Source organism: Drosophila navojoa, chromosome 5, assembly GCF_054131105.1.
Source record: "Drosophila navojoa isolate 15081-1374.11 chromosome 5, UAZ_NAV_1.0, whole genome shotgun sequence".
Classification (NCBI taxonomy): Eukaryota; Metazoa; Arthropoda; class Insecta; order Diptera; family Drosophilidae; genus Drosophila; species Drosophila navojoa.
Window position 1 is genome coordinate 23,577,525 of NC_142893.1, and position 20,448 is coordinate 23,597,972.

The 20,448-nt window shown below is 38.2% G+C and overlaps 3 protein-coding genes across 5 annotated transcripts in view; 2 read left to right on the plus strand and 1 right to left on the minus strand.

Annotated features, from left to right (window-relative positions):
- Nucleotides 1-15: 15 nt before the first annotated feature.
- On the plus strand, nucleotides 16-1,737 carry ste24c (ste24c prenyl protease type I). 2 transcript variants are annotated; one of them, XM_018105730.3, is made up of 2 exons: nucleotides 16-172; nucleotides 243-1,737. In XM_018105730.3, the coding sequence occupies exon 2, from the start codon at nucleotides 270-272 to the stop codon at nucleotides 1,497-1,499; it is 1,230 nt and encodes a 409-aa protein (XP_017961219.1). In that variant the 5' UTR covers nucleotides 16-172; nucleotides 243-269; the 3' UTR covers nucleotides 1,500-1,737. The 2 variants fall into 2 exon arrangements, with proteins under 2 accessions (XP_017961219.1, XP_017961218.1); XM_018105729.3 differs by having other exon boundaries at nucleotides 24-172; nucleotides 246-1,737.
- LOC108654427 (uncharacterized) lies at nucleotides 1,503-3,208 on the plus strand. Its single transcript, XM_018105739.3, has 3 exons — nucleotides 1,503-1,740; nucleotides 1,807-2,283; nucleotides 2,891-3,208. The coding sequence occupies exons 1-3, from the start codon at nucleotides 1,694-1,696 to the stop codon at nucleotides 3,096-3,098; spliced, it is 732 nt and encodes a 243-aa protein (XP_017961228.1). The 5' UTR covers nucleotides 1,503-1,693; the 3' UTR covers nucleotides 3,099-3,208.
- A 1,599-nt stretch (nucleotides 3,209-4,807) lies between these two features.
- Cbp53E (Calbindin 53E) overlaps nucleotides 4,808-20,448 on the minus strand; it is a 34,509-nt gene continuing 18,868 nt past the window's right edge. The window contains exons 5-12 of one of the 2 annotated variants that reach the window (XM_030385805.2): nucleotides 18,285-18,371; nucleotides 17,981-18,121; nucleotides 16,691-16,746; nucleotides 16,584-16,629; nucleotides 10,572-10,583; nucleotides 5,617-5,673; nucleotides 5,473-5,544; nucleotides 4,808-5,399 (exon numbers count right to left, since the gene is read on the minus strand). In XM_030385805.2, the coding sequence (XP_030241665.1) occupies nucleotides 5,253-5,399; nucleotides 5,473-5,544; nucleotides 5,617-5,673; nucleotides 10,572-10,583; nucleotides 16,584-16,629; nucleotides 16,691-16,746; nucleotides 17,981-18,121; nucleotides 18,285-18,371 (618 nt within the window). In that variant the 3' untranslated portion in view covers nucleotides 4,808-5,252. The remainder of the gene's footprint in view (nucleotides 5,400-5,472; nucleotides 5,545-5,616; nucleotides 5,674-10,571; nucleotides 10,584-16,583; nucleotides 16,630-16,690; nucleotides 16,747-17,980; nucleotides 18,122-18,284; nucleotides 18,372-20,448) is intronic. The other variant, XM_030385806.2, reaches the window with a different exon arrangement.

Below are 20,448 nucleotides of genomic sequence, written 5' to 3' on the forward strand. Positions count from 1 at the left end.
GTTGATTTATTTGTTATTCTATTGTTTACATTGGTTTGGTAACATGATCATATCCTGAGCGATGGTATCCTACGACACTTGGCCGAAGATAGACCCGCGAATACTGCTCTATCTGATGATGGTGGTGCTGTTCCTCGACCACATTTGGGAAATAATATTGGCCAAGCGACAGGTGAGCGAGGGCGGAGCTCTCAACGCTGATCATTCAATCAATCATTCAACTGAATCGTATTTTCGTCCAGTAGCAACTGACCTGCCTGAATGCCATCATGGTGCCGGACCCGTTAAGAGATATTATACCGCCGGAGATCTTTCATCGCGCCCGCGTCTATGAATTGCACAAAATGGAGCTCTTTATATGGAAAAATATCATCGATTTGATCGTTAGCCTATTGGAATTATATTTTGGCTTCTATCCATTTGTCTGGGGGCTGGCCGCTAGCACGTTGGCCCCCCTAACAGGCCGAGAGCTGTGGATTAGCCTTATCTTTGTATTCTACCTAACTATATATATATCGCTGCGCTGCCTGCCCGTCCTGATATACGATAAGTGCATCTTGGAGCTGAGATATGGAACGCAACGACGGTTTCCTTGCTATATGTACCTGTTAATCGGCGTAGTGTGCATTATCCTAGCTCAGATAATCCTGGCCCCGCTCACCCTTTTGATTGTGTTCAGTGTCCAGATCATGGGATTCTTTTTCTTTCTGTATTTCTGGCTGATGTGGGCCGGCTTTACCTTGTTCCTCGTCTTCTTTCTGCCCTATCTGTGTGTGCCTTGCATTGGTGTCCAGCGTCGATTGCCGCCCGGGAGCCCCCTCTATGCGGATGTTCAGGTCGTTTGCGATCAGACGGGATTCCCCATGAATCGGGTGTTCATCATTCGGACCAAGTCCATGCAGTACAGCAATGCCTACTTCTACGGCAGCTGCTGCCTGAAGCGCATCGTCATCTTCGATACGTTGCTCCTCAACAAGGGACAGCCGGTCACGCAGCTGCAGCCGTATGAGATTGGACGTGGGCTGACCAATCCCCAGGTGGTCGCCGTAGTTGCACACGAGCTGGGCCACTGGAAGAGCGGACACTTCTACAAGGCCACATTCATCATGAAACTGCATTTCCTTCTGACGATGGTCCTCTTTGGCTTGTTCTTTCACTGCCCGTACCTGTATGAGGCGGTTGGCTTTGCCCCGGGTGTCTGGCCAATTATTGTCGGCTTTTTGATCGTGCTGCGATTTGCACTGACGCCATATCTGACGCTGGCCAACTTCCTGATGCTGTGGAATCTACGACGCTTCGAATATGCCGCAGATCGATTCGCCCATCGACTAGGCTACTCTCTGCTGCTGCGCTCGGCGCTCATGAAAATCTATGCCGACCACATGAGCTTCCCGGTCTACGATACCTGCTATGCTCGCTGGCATCATACGCATCCAACCATATTGCAGCGATTGGCCTATCAGCAAAAACTGGATGAGGAGGCCTACTTTAGGGCGTAGTTGATCCGTCTCTGTATAAATTTGTAGTTGAAAGAATTTTCCCCTTTTTTTTTTGTTTTGGCTCTGGTTTTATTATTCGAGTAGTCCGTGTATTTAGTGTCCTTAATCTAAATGTTTTTTGCGTTCTTTTTCTAGCATTTTTTACAAAAATTACTGGTATTTCAGTATTCTTATAAAATTCCAATTGAGCGACCATGTCGTTTGGGTGCATTACCAAATTGAATGTTAACATCAACAAGTGGTAAGTGAATTCGTCAACAGATCTTGCTATTCGTATTGCAGTAATACCCCTTCGTAACATCCTCAGCCAAACGCACATCACGTATGCCAATAATTCAACGCGTTTTCTGATCAACAATCCGTCCGGGTTCGTTTTTCGTAGCATGGGCTCCACGGTCTGTCGCTGCTGCACGGATTGCGCCAGCCAGGGCATAGGCTTCCTTAAACGACATTTCGGACGTGGCGGAAGCATTCGGAAAACGCCATCCCTATGCGATATGCTTTCATCTATTGGACTTAACGACTATGCGCATTACGAACCAAACGCCGTCGATCACAAATTCCAGTCCGAGCAAATGGATGACGGAGACCATCAAGAGAGCGATGAGCAGCAGGTGAAAAAGCTCTTCACCTGGCACCTGGAGGATGTGCCTGTGGTAAATCCGCAGCGTGCTACTAAAATTGTTAGGCGCAAGGGTCGATTGCAAGTGTCTTGTCTCGCTTGGCATTTGGACAGCTGCAAGTGGAGGAATTTTAGTGCCAAGGACTACGAGATGCCCAAATGGTAAGGTGTATATGTACAGCTTATATAGTTAGAGTATTATTTGACCGATTTACCAATGATGGCTGTTGCCATCGTTACTTTTATGTGTATACATTCCTTACAAGACATCTGAAAGGTATGAGGGCAAATATTATCTGAGATATCTCAAGTTTAGAATATATTATATATATATACATAGTTGAGCAATTATTGCAACAGTATTAGCCATATAATTTATGAATAAGATAATGTTTTAATTTGGGAAATAGATTCACTAAGTAAATAACCGTATCATTGGTTAACCCGTATCTGAGTCTGATCAGCAATTTTTACGAAATATATAGGGCATCGATTTGTCGCATTTTGTATTTAATCGTCTCTCTGTTGGCTTTAACACAAAGGCTAATATCTTATGGTAATGTTTGTATGTTTAGAAGAAAGACAGAATTCAGATTAGAGAACACTACCTTCTTCTAGACTGGTCTTACATTGTAGCCCAGTCACGTAATCATCCATCTACTCTACTAAGACTCAGCTCGTACCATTTGTTGCCCTACTCCGATTTAGCATCTATATATGGATTTACGTATTTTTCGAAAAACTAACACATTTATTTTTTACGAAACAGCCATTGCCTGAAGATCAAAGACACTATGGACTATATAGATGAGGTAGTTAACGGCGCAATGCCGACGCCGGAGCAGCAACAGTCTGTTTTGAATTCAAATGGCAAACTGATTCCCGATATGAATTCGAATATAATTGGTATTAATGCGTTGCTGCAAAAGTTGAATGAATTGCTTGAGGAGCAGAATCGGGAGCAAGGCAATGTGTAGATGCAGAGGACTTGAAGATCCAACTACAATAGTATAAACAAATATGTTGTGTGTTTTGAGATTGTAATCTATCAATAGTTTATTAAAACACCGTTTTTCATATCATAGAATTTTTGCTTGACATATATATGTATTGTTTGTGGTATCTATATAAATAGATGCATATATGTATATATATATTTATTTATATATATATATATTTAGGTATATGTATATATTTATAGTTAGTTGTAGTTTATAGGTATAGTTAATAATGTTTTCGGTATCGTGTTTTGAGAAAGTTCTCTCTGAAGCTGTTGTCGTATGTATATCATCTGATAATCCATCTTAAGAATTAGCATAAGTAAGATATATAATATATAAGTTTATACGATATTTGTTTTTCTTTACTTGGCATTTTGTTGCATCGCACAGTTCTCTATAACATACATATATATTTTTTGTTATATTGTTATTGTTTTTGGAGTTTTCTTTTAATAGATTTACATACGAAAGTTTTCTGCGTTTTCATTTTGTATTAAAAGCTTAGTTAAATGTTTCCTGTGAAACGTTGATTTTCTATAGCTCTTTTTTGTTGGGGAGGCAAATCAAAATTTCAAATTGAAAACAAAAATTGTTTCTTACCAATAGTTGGCTTCAAGTATTTATAATAGCGATAGCACCTTGAAAATAGTTTAAATCAATGTAAAGCCGATTTTCCAAATTTTTGAAAGTAGATACATATATAATCATTTAAAGCACATTTAGATCAAACATCATCAAAAGCTGTAGACTCTCCCTTTTTTTTTAAATAATATTTGTTCTCAATTTGTCTCTGCTTAAGTCCCCTTTTAGGACACGCCTCTGCATAATCCGTGCAGCCCTTGGACAAGCACGAGCACAAGTATGACATGTGTTCAAGGCGGGCGCAGGGGAGGCGAGGCGAGGTCGCTTGCCAACTGTAAGTGGATTTTAGTTTTCTCTCTCATTTTGGTTTACCCACCTTCCTTTTTCATTCTTTTTTCACCTGCCTCTGGACCGTGCTCGAGTGCCAATTGGCAGCTGTTTGTCGAGTGCTTTGATTGATGCTGGCTTGGCCTATACTTTTGGTAAAACTTATGCACTAAAACTGTGTGTGGAATATACATAGATATATTTATCGTTAGCTGGTTTTTGTTTGTGTGACTTTTTTCTTGTCAAAAATTAAGGTAAATTTTCCAAAATAAGTAAACTAAGCGGAAAAAATCGCACGCATCAAAATATATATGTATATTCATAATACAGTAAATTTATATATGTATATATAATTATTATAAGTACACACAATTATTAACAACAATTATCTAAAAAATTCGCTCTACGTAATAATTTATCATTTAAATTTCACATTTATTTTCGTTTATTTTTATTTTTGTGGTTTTTGTTTTTTTTTGTTTTTTTTTTTTTTTTTGTCGTTTTCCTTTCTTTGTTTTTGCAATAATTTGTTGAGTGTCCTTACTCTTAGCTAAGTTGTAATTAAGTCAAAATTATTACTTTCATTTTAGTTAAATATTTAAATAAATATGCAATATATTGGAAATAGAAAATATAAATATTACGAGTATTTGGCTACCCGAAAATGATTTCATTATTTTTAAAATCGATGTACTGAACTTTTTTATTTATTTAATAATTGTATATTTTTCTGGCTGGTTTCGAGTTGCTTTTTCAAAAGTAATTTTTTTCAAGTACTAGGTATTTAATATTGGTTTTGGTTTTATTTTAAAATTTCCTTAAGAGGTTTTGCTTTACGAATACACATACATAATAATTTTGTTTGCTTTGTATTTTGGAGCTCTTGTGTTTAGGAAATAGACTTTCGAAAGCTTAACATGCATAAACATTTAATTAATTTGAAACATTTAGTTTGAATTATCTTTTATATTCATTTGCTTTTGCTTTGTAGATTTGCGCTTCAACAATTTGTTCACAAGTTCCTTTTTTCATATTTTAATTTTATAATTTGCATTTGTGAGGTTATGTCCTCGAGCTGCGCCTAGTTTGCGGGCAGTTTTATAAAGTAATCAAATTTGTTCATTGGCTTGCGGCCAAAAATGCTCGCCCCATTTGCATTAGCTTACCCAAATTGGTAACAAAAATATATGTATATGTGTTGCGTTAGCTAGTTGGCCCAATTTACTGCTCGTCTTCGGGCGAGATTTTTGCCAAGGTTAAAAGTATCATGGTGAGCTCCTTGCGCGAAACCTTGCCATGCTTATCACGGCCGACGCCACGCATGATTGTCTCCTCAAAGGCAGCCAGATCTTGGGCATCATAGTCGTCCTGTATGCACAATATATGTAGGATATATTATAGGATAAATATATTGCTATCAGTCTATAAAGTATGCACTTACCTTCTTGACCAGCTCGAGCAGATCCTTGAGAAAACCTTTCAGCTCCTCATTCTCAATGGTGCCGCTGTTGTCCTGTTTTTGTTTAAATAATAATATAATAATCCAATGCTATTTATAATAGGTATATATAATATTTGTTCTTACGCGATCGTATAAGGAAAATACTTTCTCAATATCCTCCTTGGTTAGCTTGGTAGCGCCCTGTTTTATGAGCAATTGAAAAGAAAGAGCATACGAAAAACGCAATGAAATAACTGAGACTCCTGACTCTGCATCAAGTATATATAAATATTTATACACACACACTTTAGTCTTTGCGGTATATTTGTTTTTCAATGTCAACTGGCACATGGTTTTTGGGCCTCTAGTCTACATGTTTGTGACGTGTGTGTGAGTGTGTGTGTATATATATATATATCTGTTATGTGTTAACTATGAGAGTGTGAGTGTGTTCGTGTGCTTGTTTATGTTATATTTATTTACTGTTCATGCAAAATCATTTATTCTCATGCTTTCAACTTTTTTATTATGCAATCCATGCCAGGCCCGTGTTTGTCTATGGAAATACAGACCACACCGCACCCTCAAACGCGTTTACACACATACTTACACACACACACCCACACACACACCCACATACATATGTGACCTGCATGCAAATCAATTTTCATTTACATTTCGCCATTCATGTTTGCATTGACTCAATCTCTTCATTCATATTACAGCCAATTTGTGCACAATTATTTGCACATTCCGGCGCACAAAAAACCCCAAAACAAAGCCCTGAGGGCAACCATATGGAATGAGCTCCTTAGACGCAGCTGCGTCGACAAATGTTTGCATCATTTTTTTTTATATTACAATCAGAGATGGGTGCTTATTCGATATATTTCATGAATCTGCAATGGAGCCTGGCTGATTTTATGTTGATCAATGCTTGAAATCTTGATATCAAATTTGATCCATTTTAATTTATATCAGATTTTATGATTTCGATATTCACCTTCTTTTGACAATTTTTCTATTTACTTTTATTTGACCTAATTTTTAGTCAATTTATCCATCAAAAAAGTTGCGAACATTTTTCTTTCTTACGGACCCTCTTCACGCACTTTTCTATAATGATTCACGCACACATTTCTAGTGCGTTGACAAACGTTTATAAAGCCAGAGATTGCATACTTATGCGCATTATAACGAATGACTCAATTAAGCTGCGTCGTATTTGTATTTGTACTTGACTTTCCTCTGTCGACTCCTACACCTCGACTCTCCACTCTCGACTTCTCCCTTCCGTGGCTGCATTGCCCTTCCTACCTGAACGTTTTGGCAATTTGGTTTATGCGCTTGACATTAGGTAATTAATATGCATTAAGGTAAATTTCTAAATTTCTGTGGTTTGCCATACCCTGTACCCACGGCATGGCTATGCAAATGGGTATATTAAACGTGGGTATTCAAAATGCGAGAGAAAATTATCGAGTCTTCTTTGAATATAAGTAGAAAAAAATATGAGGACTCACAACTTTAAGTAGTTACATATTTTCTTTATATATGTATATACCTATATATGTATATGTATATCTATACGAGAATATATTCCTGATACTCGAATATTTCATTTGATTTATTTACTTATATTAGTCAATTACATAAAACTCTCTACAGGGTATTGCCCACATTTATTCTCACTTGCTCTGGAGCCAGAGTAATGTAGCATACATTTCAGCGCTTACATTTGCAGCTTTCGCATGTGTGTCCGTGTGCGTGTGTGTGAATGTGTTTATGTAGAGATAGAGATGTATGTGCTGTATGTTACAAGCGCCAGTTAGATTTATTGATTCCACTTCCTGTCCAACACACACACACACACACACACACATATGGAGGAGAACATACATGCCTGCACCTTGTTTTTGGCTGGTTGTGGTTATGCAAGCAGGACAGGACATGCAGGTGCGGAAGGGATTGGCCAAGGTTCGAGGTTTTACACCTGGCACCTAGCTTCGAGCTATCAACCGTTCAAGTTCAAAGCCGCTGCAGGTGTTTCATGGCCCAAAACCAAAACGGAAACGGCTCAAATTTCGCTAGGCAACAATTTGTATTATATGTGTGGCTTTGTATGTATGTATGTGTGTGTGTGTGTGTGTGAGTTTGTGTGCTGAAAATGTTTGTGGCTCTCCGAGGACTGATAACATTAATTTTATTTGGACTTGTAAGCTGTTTTATAAACGACGCGTACGACAAAATGCAGTTACTTCTCCTGTCCCATATACCCACTATTTAAACAAGAAGTGTATATTGCGTTGATAAAATTTAAGACGCCTAGAAATAAATTATATATCTCGTATGAAATGGGCGTATATGTCCTATATTCTAAGGGCACGATTTTCTCAAGATTATGTTTTATAAGGTCTTCAGCGTGTCTAGTCTCGCAAATAATATTTAAGTTATTGCAGATTACCTGTGAAAGAAGCAGATATATGTATCTCACAGGATAACTATCAGTCGAGCAGACCTATCGAAAATCTATCCAATCGGTTATTTTGTGCGTACGTGTGTATGTTTTGGGGATTGGAAATCCATTAGTCGTTTGCCCTGGCAGCCGTTTTATCACATTGTTCTTAGCGTTATAGTGTGTGTGTGTGTGTGGGGGGCTTTAAAAAAACGAAAAATAAAGATGGGCTTAATTTTGAGCCTTGGTGTTTAATTTGTGCGCCAACACTTTTTCACACACCAAATTGCATGGAATTTATGCGGACGGTCGTCTAAAGGGATGCTTTGCATTTTGTCAGCGCTTGTCTCTGACAAATTGCGAAGCCTACAAAAGCCGTCACGTTCGCACGGCTCTGATAGAATGAAGTAATTATTTTATACTTCAACACTTTTGAAAACCATTGACAGTTACGGACTTGGCAATGGCGGCGGATGTCTGCGGCTGCCATTATCCATATGGACAGCATCGAAAGGCATTCACACACGCACACACACACACACACACACACACGCACACACACACACAGAAACATAAACACACTCATCCCCGTTTACTGTCCTCTAAATTATGCAAAGGGTCACAGCTCAGGGTTGTATCTGGACCTTCATTAGATTTAAGCAGCGCACGTACATGCACTTATCGCCCATCTCCGGCAAGGTGGCTGTGCGTGTGTGTGTGTGTGTGTGTGTGTATCTAATTAGTATAGCACATAGTTCTCGTTTACTTATTAGATTGCTCGCAGCTTGAGCCCATTGAGGTTAGCTTAAATATTTGTTAAGTTCTGTGTGCTCCTATTTAGGCGCTTGACTCTTTAGTAAAGTAACTAAGCCCAATTTATGTACCAGGTTGGCGAAGTAATTAATACAAAATTGTTCAATTAAACTATGTAAACTTAGTCGAAAAATGTATTTAATATACAAAATGAATTGTATAATATTTTGTTTCTTATTAGACAGTTAAATTTAAAAGTTTTCTCGGAGAATTTCATATAGCATATACATATTTTGTACCAATTTATATACATCGATTTTGGATGTTCAACAAAATGCAATTCAAGTTGTTTTCCTTATAAATTGATAGATAGTCTTCTGCTTCAGCAAGCTGAGCTAATCAAATACTGCGTTTAGTTCTTTGAGCTATCAAACAGACCTCAAGCATCTCGAGATGTTCACTTGCTCGCCCCCACTTACACACACACACACACTTCATCTCCGCTTCTACACACTTTTCTCACACCCACTCTGCTGCGCAGTTTATTTGCTAAACATACCAAAAAAGAATAATCAAAAACAGAAAAGAGCTGTTCGAGGGAAGCAAAGCAAATACACAGCAGACCAGCATGCATATAAGAACTAAATGTAGTATAGTTGTAGTTGATGTACTATGTATTTATAAAGATCTATATATAACATTGTATCTATACAAAAGAGTCTATAGAAAAACATTGAGAAATAGAGTTTAAAGGGTATGCAGTTAGTTTTCCATAGTCACAGCTAACAGAAGAGAAATCAGTCGCAAAAACAAAATATGCTAAAGTCAATGGAAATTGTATTTGTTGCTTTTTATGAACAAAACAAATTGAATTCCAAAATATTTTTTGATAAAGACTAAAAGCTTGGGTCGATCAAGTGGGCGGTATTTTAAATTGGAAATGTAAATTTCCTTTTGTTCATGGCTAAATAAATACGAGTAGTGTATACATGTAGTGTATTTATTTATTTCTTATTTTTGTGTTGAATACCCTTGAAAACAACTTTTTAATTTAATTGCTTGAAAATCCAATATATATTTTGATGCTTTGGATTACTTAAGTTTTATTGGTAACTAATTTGTATCTAAAAATCAGATTGACTAAATAAAGCTTTTGTAAAAATGTATTATATTAATAATTCATTGAATTTATTTGCCAATCTTATATGCGTAGTCTCTTCTTCTTCCGAGTATATATTCATTTATCTATCAATTTAACTACTTTGTATTAAGATATTCATTCAAGTGGATGATAATACTTTTGATAAATATTCAAAATTGGTATGAAACTGTTAACTGTTTTCAGATAAAAGTAAGAAAATAAGAAGAATAAATTAATATGTTAATGGCAGTGACAGAAAATAATTTGTTTCTTGATAACTAGTATTATAACAAACAATTTGAATTAAAAGCTCTCTTTGAAATCTAATAAAAACTAAAAATAAATAATATAACAATTCAATAAAACCATAATTATAAATGACGAGTGTAAAGCAAATTCCAATATAAAAGTTTCTATAAGTTCATATTTAATGAGCCTTAAAGTTTCATTTAATTAGCTTAGAGACTGCTTTGCACATAAACTAATTAAGTAAGCCAAATACATTTGCATCAAATCCATCCACATTTATCTAAGAATATCTGAGAATATAAATCTTTCTCAGCTATAGGCAAGGGTATTCAATGCTTGGCTTGGCCAAAGCCACTTTTGTTGCTTTATATGTTTACGGTTTTTCATTGTTGTTTGCTGTTGTTGGCTGTATTTTGTTTTTGACTTGGTTTTGTATTCCATTTGGTTGGGTAACAACGTTTAGTTTTTCGCTTTAGTTCGGCTTGGATGGTAAATACTTACATCGATGCCCTCCTGGAATACGAGTACATGTGTTTTTTGTTTAGTTGTTGTTGTAGTAGTAGTAGTAGTTGTTGTTGTTGTTGTTGACAGTGCATATTGATTGTTGTAGTAGTTGATGTTGTTGTAGTTGATGTCGATTTTATATACAGCATTTTTTTGTTTAGTTAAATTGATTTTTTATATATTTTTTTTATTGGTTTGCAGCAATTTTAGTCGAGTTTTTAATCGATTTGGTTTTAGTTTTTGATTTTTTTTTTATTTGTTCGTATTGCGAAAAGTGGAAAAGTAACATTTGTGGCAGCCAAAATTTACATCACGTGCAGAGTATATGAATATTTTTGTAGTTTTGATTGTCGTTTAACAAGGTTTTGTTGATTATAAAAATGTACAAGTGTTCATTGTAGAGTTATATAAATATATTTATATATAGAGTTCATAGGTAGAAATATATGCATAGAGGTAAAAGGTAAATATATAGATACAGTTTGTTGGTTTTTTTTTAGGTAGTTGCAGTAGTTGGTTTAGGCATAGATAGTTGCAATATAGAAGGGGTTAGGCGGGGAATGGAAAAAAGAAAGTCAGAAAAATAGTTGATAAAATTCTGTTTTTGTTTTGTATTTGTAAATTAAAAATTGTATTAGCTAGAAATATATGCGCACAAGAGCAAAATAATTATATTATATAATTGTGATTGAAATAACTTTATTTGGCTGCTGGTGCGCAGATTGTTCGATTTGCAAATAGTTAAGTCTAAGAATGTTGGTTAGTAAGCTAAGATACCAGCTAGAATGCAGCTAGAATGCAACTAAAATTATATAAGATGTTAAGTGTACGTCTAGTTAATCATCAGGCAAGACCAATTCAAGTTTAAGCAATGGTTTTTAATTGCTGTTATCTTTTTTAATTTGCCGCTGCTTAAAGGTGCAAAGAGCTTCAAAAAATAAAGATAATTCCTTTTTTTTTTTTTTTTAACAAACCAAAAATACTTAAAATTGTCCGTGTCTGTCTGAGGGACTAACGGCTGGATGGTTTTTGCCTGCTCACGTAAGCTGACTGCAGTTAATGGCACCGCAGAGAGCGTAAACAAAAATATGCACCTTAGTGCTGGGCCCGGAAAAGTTAAGTGAAAAAGCCAGGGCGAACCACCGAAGCGGCCAGCAAAGGCTGTGATCCCTGATCCCTGCATCAAACACCACCCACCAGCGACCCACTACCAGCCACAATGCAATTACAACAAATTTGAGCAGCCGCATTTGAACCGAAAGTTTATCCACAGCAGCGTATTTTGAAGTTGCAGTAGCTGCAGAGGCCGCAGCCGCCGCAGTAGCTCTTGTGCATTATTTGCGACACACGCGTCGTATACGTGATGTGCATTAGCATAAGCTGTTCCGGCACATTGGCCCAGCGCCAAGCCGCCTGCCGCCTGCCGCCTGACGCCTGAAAAATGCCATGTGAAGCGGATGCCTTTAAACACTATGCAACAGCAATTTAGTTTTAATGCCGCACAACCATAAAATGCTTAAATAGCATTACATAAAACTGTGCAAATTTATGTTGAAGGGCGAATTTTGTGGAATTTAGCTAAAACTAAATAGTTTGCAATTGAGCGGCGAGCGAGCTTATCAAATGTGCTGGCGAGTCTGAGCTCCCAGCGCATGCAATCGCATTTTGAATTATTTTCAACGATGTACTGCCGAGCCACGGATTTGTGCATATCATTTAGATACTCCTGTCTATATGCGCCAAAAATGGTTTTAGAATTTCACAGATATCGCAAACATTTCACTTGTCGAGAGGAGAAGCTTACAGTGAAAAATGCCGCCTGAGTAAAAATGCCAGCTAAGGAATTTGTAAGCATTTTGCGTTCAATTCAATGAAAGAAGAATAAAATACACATATTCTTAAATATTTAAAACATATTTAATTTATTTAATATGCTTGATATATATTTAAATATGAATTGAATAGACGAAACGGAATGGCTAGAAAAATATTTCAAATCGCAATCGCTCCCTATTAGAAAAGCTAATTGTAAACGTTATTTCTAAGCATTTTTATTATGTGAAAAGGATCTTCGAAATGCTTTACAAAAGTTATGTGTAAATACTTTTATGCGCCATGGTGTCTCTCTTTTGGGTGGGCTCTAACCCGCGCCCACTATAACAGTTTTGGCTAATGACAATGTCCACTTACACAGCTCTCCTAGCAGGATAATTTTCTGCTTACATTTCATATATTGCCCCGCCCTTTCGTTTTTGCTATGCAGTGTAATTGAGGCTGGCAATTACCTGGCTGGCAATTACCTGGCTGGCATTTTAGCTGGCTGTTGCAGTCAACATGCCGTAACTCGTAAGTCTTGCGGCTGCCACTTGCTGGCTGTAAAAATGTTGATGCATGCTTATATTTTCATTTTTACCTTTATTGCGCAATGGAATGGGCGCCGGCTCAGCTTCCCGTCAGACTTGATGCGTATTATGGTATGGCCAAATGGGCTGGAAATGCCAATTTAATGGCTGCTTAAGCTTGCAGCGTTTTATTGCGCGCCCTGCTGCAACAAAGTCGCTAGGGTCCAGGTGAATGCTTATCTCGCAGCTGCAGGTGCCTCGCGGGGTCGTCTAAATTATGATTTTAACGACAGCTGCATATGGCCAGCCAATGTGCATTATAATTGGAGTAGAGGGAGCTGGGGGAGCTTTAAGCATCTGCTGCCGTATCAACGGCTGCCGCATCAACGGCTTGCTGCCTGCCACATGTTACGTTACTGTCTCCTACATGCATCGGGCGTGGCACCATCAGACAAGGGAGTTGCCAATAAAAGCCAAATAAAATGTCGCCGTGCCCTCAGCTGTAACAATGGGCCAATGGCTGACTTTCGGTTGGTGTCTGGTGGCGAACTGTAAATGTGGCTCGCATTGGCCCTGCTGGTGCACATCACGCACTCGCCGCATTGCACAACATTTGCTATACCATTGGCTTTGGCCAATTTAGCCAGGCCAACATTGTGAACTGAAGCGATCAGCTCTGCTATCAGTTGTCGCTAAAACCACTTGTCAAGTGCGGTTAGTGCGGTTTAATTAAAATAGCGCATACGCCATGTCACACCAAATGTTGTTGCACTCTTTAGAGAGCGCAGACAGTTTAAGTTTACAGCCAGAATTCGATATCTACACAAAATATTTGTATGGCTGTGCATCACGTACATTTGCTGCAAATAACAATAAGCTGGCAACTGTCGCATTGCAATGCTTCGTTGCTCCTTGTCGAAGCCAGTTGATTAACAACAATAGCGCAACCCGGAAGGGAAAGCCAATGCCAGGCCATGTAGCTGACCACGGACATGGGTGGACATCTGGTGGCGTTACATGCGCCAAAAGTAACTGTAATAGCAAAGAGTTTGCTCAATGAATGCTGCTGGGCATACACACACATACGCACACAGAGCTTCGACCTAATCCATATGTTAGGGTTTGTCAGGAGATTGAATTTGTGGCTAGTTGAGCTGTGTGAGCTAAGCAAACACAGGAAACTTGACTTGGTGTAGCTGGAAAGCTTAGCTCTAGAAAGTCAACAACAAAGGAAATTACGTCAGGTTTGTTATTGAATAATATTTAAATACCAAGAAACTTGATGTAACGGAGTAAAATAAGGAAAATTTATACCTCTAAATTCTATAAACTTATATTTTTTTTAAGAACTTAAAGTTAGGGCTGATCTTTAAAAAAAAAAAATAATAATAATAATAATTTATAGGATTCAAATTTGAGCTTAGACATGCAATATATGTGAATATCGTACAATTAGTACGAGTTTTTCCAATTGCTTAATTATTCGATTTTACATTGAGTCCATCATTACCTATTTTGCACCCACACTTGAACAGCTCAAAGGATCGGTATTACTTTGAGCTAAGAACAGAACCAACCCAGTTGCTCAGTGCGCGCAATCAGCTCAATAAGCTATGCTTTGATTCCAAACTCGAGTGCACTTTATTCGTGACTACCCCTTGTGCATGCCTTTTGTTCGGCCTCAAATCCTGCTGAGCGTGCTGAAAGGCCACGTGATGTGAAACGAAAGGAAAATATTCCGGCAAATATTGCAGTCAAAGTTCGGAGCAGCGTGTATGGCCGTGCCAAAGTTATAGCCAACTCGGTTTTGCTATGTGGCTGGGTGACCAATTACGTTTCGGCGAGCAAGATTCAGTCAGTCAGTCGGTCAGCCGTTCAGTCGGTCAGTCAGTCTGCCAGCTGCTCGAGTCGGCAACAACAATGGCCCACAAGAGAGCGCGGCCAAGTTTAACCCCCAATGGGCACATTTTGAGCAGACGCTGCGCTTAAATATTAAATGCCGAATAAATTCTGGAATAGTACCAACAAAAATTCGCACCCGTTCCCCAGCTCGAGCTCTGTATCGACAGCATTGTCACTTAATGTCCCGCAATTGCGCTGCCAGCTGACAGGTGTTCTGTGTTTAATTACAAAGTCAAAAGTTTTTGGTCGAGCCCGCTTGTATTTATAATCAGCAAAAACAGATTCCTTTGCCTATTCGCCACAGGAAAAATCACGAAAGTTGGCTTTTTATTGCTTGCCCATTGAAGCGGCAGACAAAAGCAGCTGACGCAGGATAAATATGTATTTAAGGGATGACAACCGGGTTCCCTGGGCTGTGCTGGAATCGTTTTCAGCGTACCAAAGGGGGAATACTTCACTCTCCTCTCACCGAAAGACGGAAGTCAGGAGTAAAACGAACAAACAGCGCACACAGGTGTTTGATTTTGCTAGCTCCCGTGTTCTTTGACATCACGCATACGCCGTGGTGTGCGCCTTATTAATATACTCTGTTCACACAGTGAAAACGAGTATAATGAGCTAGCATTTTCAAAGTGTTTGCATATTTATTGTTATGCATAAACTCTTCAAATGCTGAAGTCTGAATGTTTCATGGAGATACTACTACTATACATTTACATATGTATATAAACACATAATATCTCTATAGCGTATATGTGACTATATATATATAAGTTCCCATCTTCTCATAGATTACAACCTTAAAGTTGTCGGTTCAAACAGACCCTTAAGCTTTACAGATTCATGACCAATACATAAATATCACGTATACCTCACGATAGTTGTCTCAATAGATTGTGTTAGATGGCGCAGCTGAGGGCAGTCAATTTTGTATATATGTATGTTGTTACATATCCATAAAAATGGTAACTCATCAGTTTTTGAGCAGTACAATAATCATGAGATCTCAAATCAAAACATAGCTATGAATTTTGTACATCGATCATGAAGTCGACATAACTTATATGTACGTCACGATGGCAGTCTTTTTGAATAAAATAAATAAATAAATATAAAGTTAGGAAGTTCAATATGAATAAAAAAAAAAAAAACACCTGATTCTTCGTAGACTGAGCAGATTTAGAAATGTGGCATATATATTGCGGTTTAGTTGTTCAGCTATTATCTTAGCTATTGCTTTGTTGCCTCTACAGTTACTGACACATCTGATTTATTTATAGCCAAAGCAACTGCTTCGTTCCCAGCTGAAGCATTGAACAGTCAGTTCCACCCGTTTGCAATGCTGTTGCTCTCGAATTCATTGTTTTTTGCTGCGCAATGCAATTTCAAACCGTTTGTGCGCTTCGCTGGCTTTTTATTTTACGTTTATAGAGCAAAACGTGACTGATAGGTCTTTGAGCAGACACAGACAGTAAAATGAAAATAAATAAAAATAAATAAGAGGCAGGGTAATAAAATCATACGCATTGCGCTTGCATAGATAGTTGGCTTGATGTTTAGTCCAGGCGGCAGCTAGTTAATAACTAAAGCTAAAGCTAAAGCTAAATTAAGCCTATGTGCTAGTGTAAAAGCCTGGCCAAAACCAGTTAACTATAGTCACATACATATGTATGTATGTAGGTTGAGTTCTTGGTCAGCCTCAGCTGACTGGCTAGCGAAACGTAATTTCCTCGTCTCAATGGCTATCATAATACTTGGCGCTTACCTTGAATACCTGACGGCAAAGGAAGTTCTCTTTAACCGGAAGTAGTCTGTAATAAATAAGTTCGGCATTTTTGTCACTGACAAGCACTGCGGCATTGCTCTACTTACTTGGCCATTTCCGAGAGCTGCAAACGACCATCCTTATTGGCATCGAACACTTGAAGCTGTTTTGTGTGAGAGAGAAAGGCAGAAGGGGAGAGGGCAGACATAATGAGCTCAATGACAGAACTTTTATACCTAATTAATGATACATAAATTGGCTGTGTCTCTGGAGACCACGTATACCAGCCCCAAGAATAAACACATTCTCGTAAATCGACTTAAGTAAGTTGCAAAATGCTCTCTTCGCATGATTCTGTTTGCCCTAAGTGCAAGTCGTGCTAAATTTTAGCCGGCATATATATAAATATATATATTTTGCAATTCGTTTCTCGGAAAATCGAAATAAATTTTTCATGGTCGATTCGTTAGGCGGAGCACTTTCGAGGGTTCTGCTCTTAAAGTTTATGTTATTTATATATTGTGTTTTTGTGTGCTTATTGATTGCTTGCCTAAATTGATCAACTAAATTAGTTAAGCTAATGTTAATGTTTTGCAACTTGAGAAAGGCTCTGGAAAATTTAATCAATTTTACATTTGAACTGTTTTGGAGTGTCTGAAAACGGAAAGTGCAAAAAATAGGCTAACATCAATTAGAGTTTGAAATGTGTATTAAAATAGGCTTCAAAACTCAAAGTCTACTGATAAAAAACGTTTTTCGCAGTTTTTATGGCTGACTAGATAATGCAAAAAAGTTTTTTGAGTTACAGGATGTCATATTTAATTTTATTGCTGGTCTATCTCTTATAGAAACAATTTGTTGGTGAATTTTCCCAACTTCATTTAATCTTTGACAACTTTTCGCTTCCATCTTCAGCGCTGGCAATTTAACTTGCAAATGAGTTGCGAGTTTTGCCAGCGAGCTACATTTTTATCATCAGTTATTGTGATACGTGCACCGAAAATAATGTCTAGAACGGAGGAGTTTATGAACCAGGCACAACTTATCATAGGCAAGCGAGAAGAAGAAGAAGCAGAGGAGAGTGTGATGCGGCTGCCTTAGGAGTTGCAGGCACAACAAACTGTGTGGCATATACACACACACACACATACATCTGCTTGGCGTTCTCCCATTATAAAGTTTTTAATTAACAGCATTTTGAGTGCATATAAATTGCGGCGCAGATTCGCATAATTCTCGCCACGCCAGAAATTAATTGCCGCATTTTACGCTTGACTTGGCAAACAAAGTGTTGAGGACAACATTGACATTGAGTGGTCAGCGATTTTTGCTAGCATGACACTTGGTTATAATGAACTATGGTGTATCTATGTGGATAAAATATCATGTATACGCACCATGGTGTCTGTGTATTCAATGAGCTTATCCTCGGAGACATCATTGATCTTTTTGGCCTCTTTGAGCAAGTCACGTAAGAAATTCTTTAGTTCATCCGCCTCAATGTACCCAGAATTATCAGTGTCGTATTCACGCCAGATCTAATCGACCAAATAGCATCATGAGAAAAATTAATTAGAGGGAAACATTCGGGGACAGCCTTGGCTTTTCGCTCAGCCCACTCAGTCCACTCGTCCAGTCCTCCAGGAGGGACCGAGCCATGGGGCCTGCCCCTTGTTTAACGCCTCGTTGACCAGCACTTACCTTCATGAATTCGACGCTTGATTCCAAGGGGTTATCGAAGCGGAAGAGCAAAAGGAAATTTTCTTCCATGGGCAAAAGTTGGGCAAGCTGTAAATACATTAATTTTCGAAAGAAAAAGGAAAAGATATGTGTTAAGCGAAAATACTTGAGTGCAGGCACTTAAACTTGAACTAACTTGAAGCATAATTTTCGCTTCAAGCATGTACTGAATGTGAGATCTGTGAGAAATGCAAGCAATTGGAGTAAGTTTGTGAAAATAATTTTGTGCAAAGAAAAAGTGGAAAGGAAACATTTACGCAATCATAACAAAATAACTCTGTTGAGAAAGTGAGCATATATTAAAAACAACTTGGCGTGAAACACGACTTAAAAGAGCTATAGCTAGGCTAGGAGATATACTGAGGTCAAGCGAATAGCATAAAACAAGCAAGAGCAATTTTTCAAATTCATATCAATTTCTTTCAAATTATTCTTTATCAATGCAGTTTGATGCTGTGTTGGGATAATTTAATAAAATTAAAGCTGATTCCTGTTCATTCTAGGAAACTTAGTTCCCCTTTGGGTCTAAAGAATTCGTTTAAACAAACTTGATGCTCTATCACTGCAACTAATCGATAAAACTAACAGAAATTCAAGTAAATCGCCTTTCACAATACGGGAATCAACATTTTGCAGCTGCAAACTTGAACCGCTTGTATGAATGGCTGGGGTGGAGAACGGGCGGCTGCTCGACGGAGTTTGTGCTTCCATTTCACTGAAAATATTTTGCCTAACTAAGCCCGAAGGCTATAATTTCAATTCCGTTTTCAGACGAGTTGCAACTCAAAACTTTGGCTGCATAGTTAAAGTGTCGATTCGCATTTCAACCAAAACTGGCAACTAAATGCCGCGGCTCTCTGAAAGTTGCTGCTTTTAATTTCATTAGACAACAATTTAGATATTCTTTGCCAGCACTTAAGTTAATTACACTTTGGTTGTGCTTAGGCAAACAGAACTATAGCGAAACGAGAACCTTGAAAGCAGCACACGAAAGATGAGGAAAATGTTAAATACGCCAAAATCTCAGATGTGCTACATGGCGTATGCGTAACACTTTTGTAAGGAAATGAATAAATGATGAATGATTTGGGTAGCTGAGTGCTTTTTGAAGTCACAAAGGGTTCGGACAAAACAATAATCAGAGATAACTAGAGCCTGCTACCTGGCACAAACTTTCCCTCATTTATCATGTGGGCCAGGCGACAATGTAGGCAGCAATGGTTCCTCTAGTGCCTCTCATTCATTCAATTTTTAAAGCCACTCGAAATACTATTGCTATGGCTGTGTCGGCTGCTGTAAGCCTCAATTAAAAACTCATTTTAAGGAGGTAGCGGGCAAAACTTTTTCGTAGACCTTGGCGCAAAAGTTTGGGCCTTGGCAAATGGTGAAATGGCCAAATAAATTATTGAGCCACAGCAAATTGGCGCAGTCAGACAGCGACAAGGAAGAGCGAGAACGAGAGGGAGAGGGAGAGCGAGTGCGAGGGTGAGAGTGCACAAATGCTACAGCATCATTTAAAAAGCAATTTCCAAAACGCAGCAGCAAATGTGGCGCAAGACTCTCCCTAGAGATGGACGACCGTTGGCAACATTTTTGCAATAAAACACGAAGCGCGTGTGATCAAAGATGCTGAGGTAATGATTTCCAGGCAAGATGTAAGCTAATATGGATGTTACTATAAATTCCATATATATATTTGAAGGCTCTGATTGAAAGGTTAAAAGTTCTCTTTTAAACGTAGTTATTATATTAATAGGCTAACTTTTAATCATAGTAGAATCGTTTTATTGTTTCAGTAGGGCATGTTGTAGCCTTGTTTACTCATCGCGAATCCCACTAGAGCTGGGTAAAATCGGGTTGTTATCATTTTGGCTCTTGTTACTCTACACTATATCAAATTGAGATCTATACATATGTATATATGTGTGTGCTGCCTTCGTTTGAGGGTTAACATGAGTCAGGTGGAGCTGTGTTTACTCGTGCCTAAGCTGATGTTGACCATCAATAGACAGCTTGCTGCATAGTAATAGCAAAGCACGCGCAAATTGAAACTTCGACTGGGACACGCGCTCAGCGCTAAGCTCCAAAATAGATGTCATGGAAAGATATGCACGTACAGCAACAT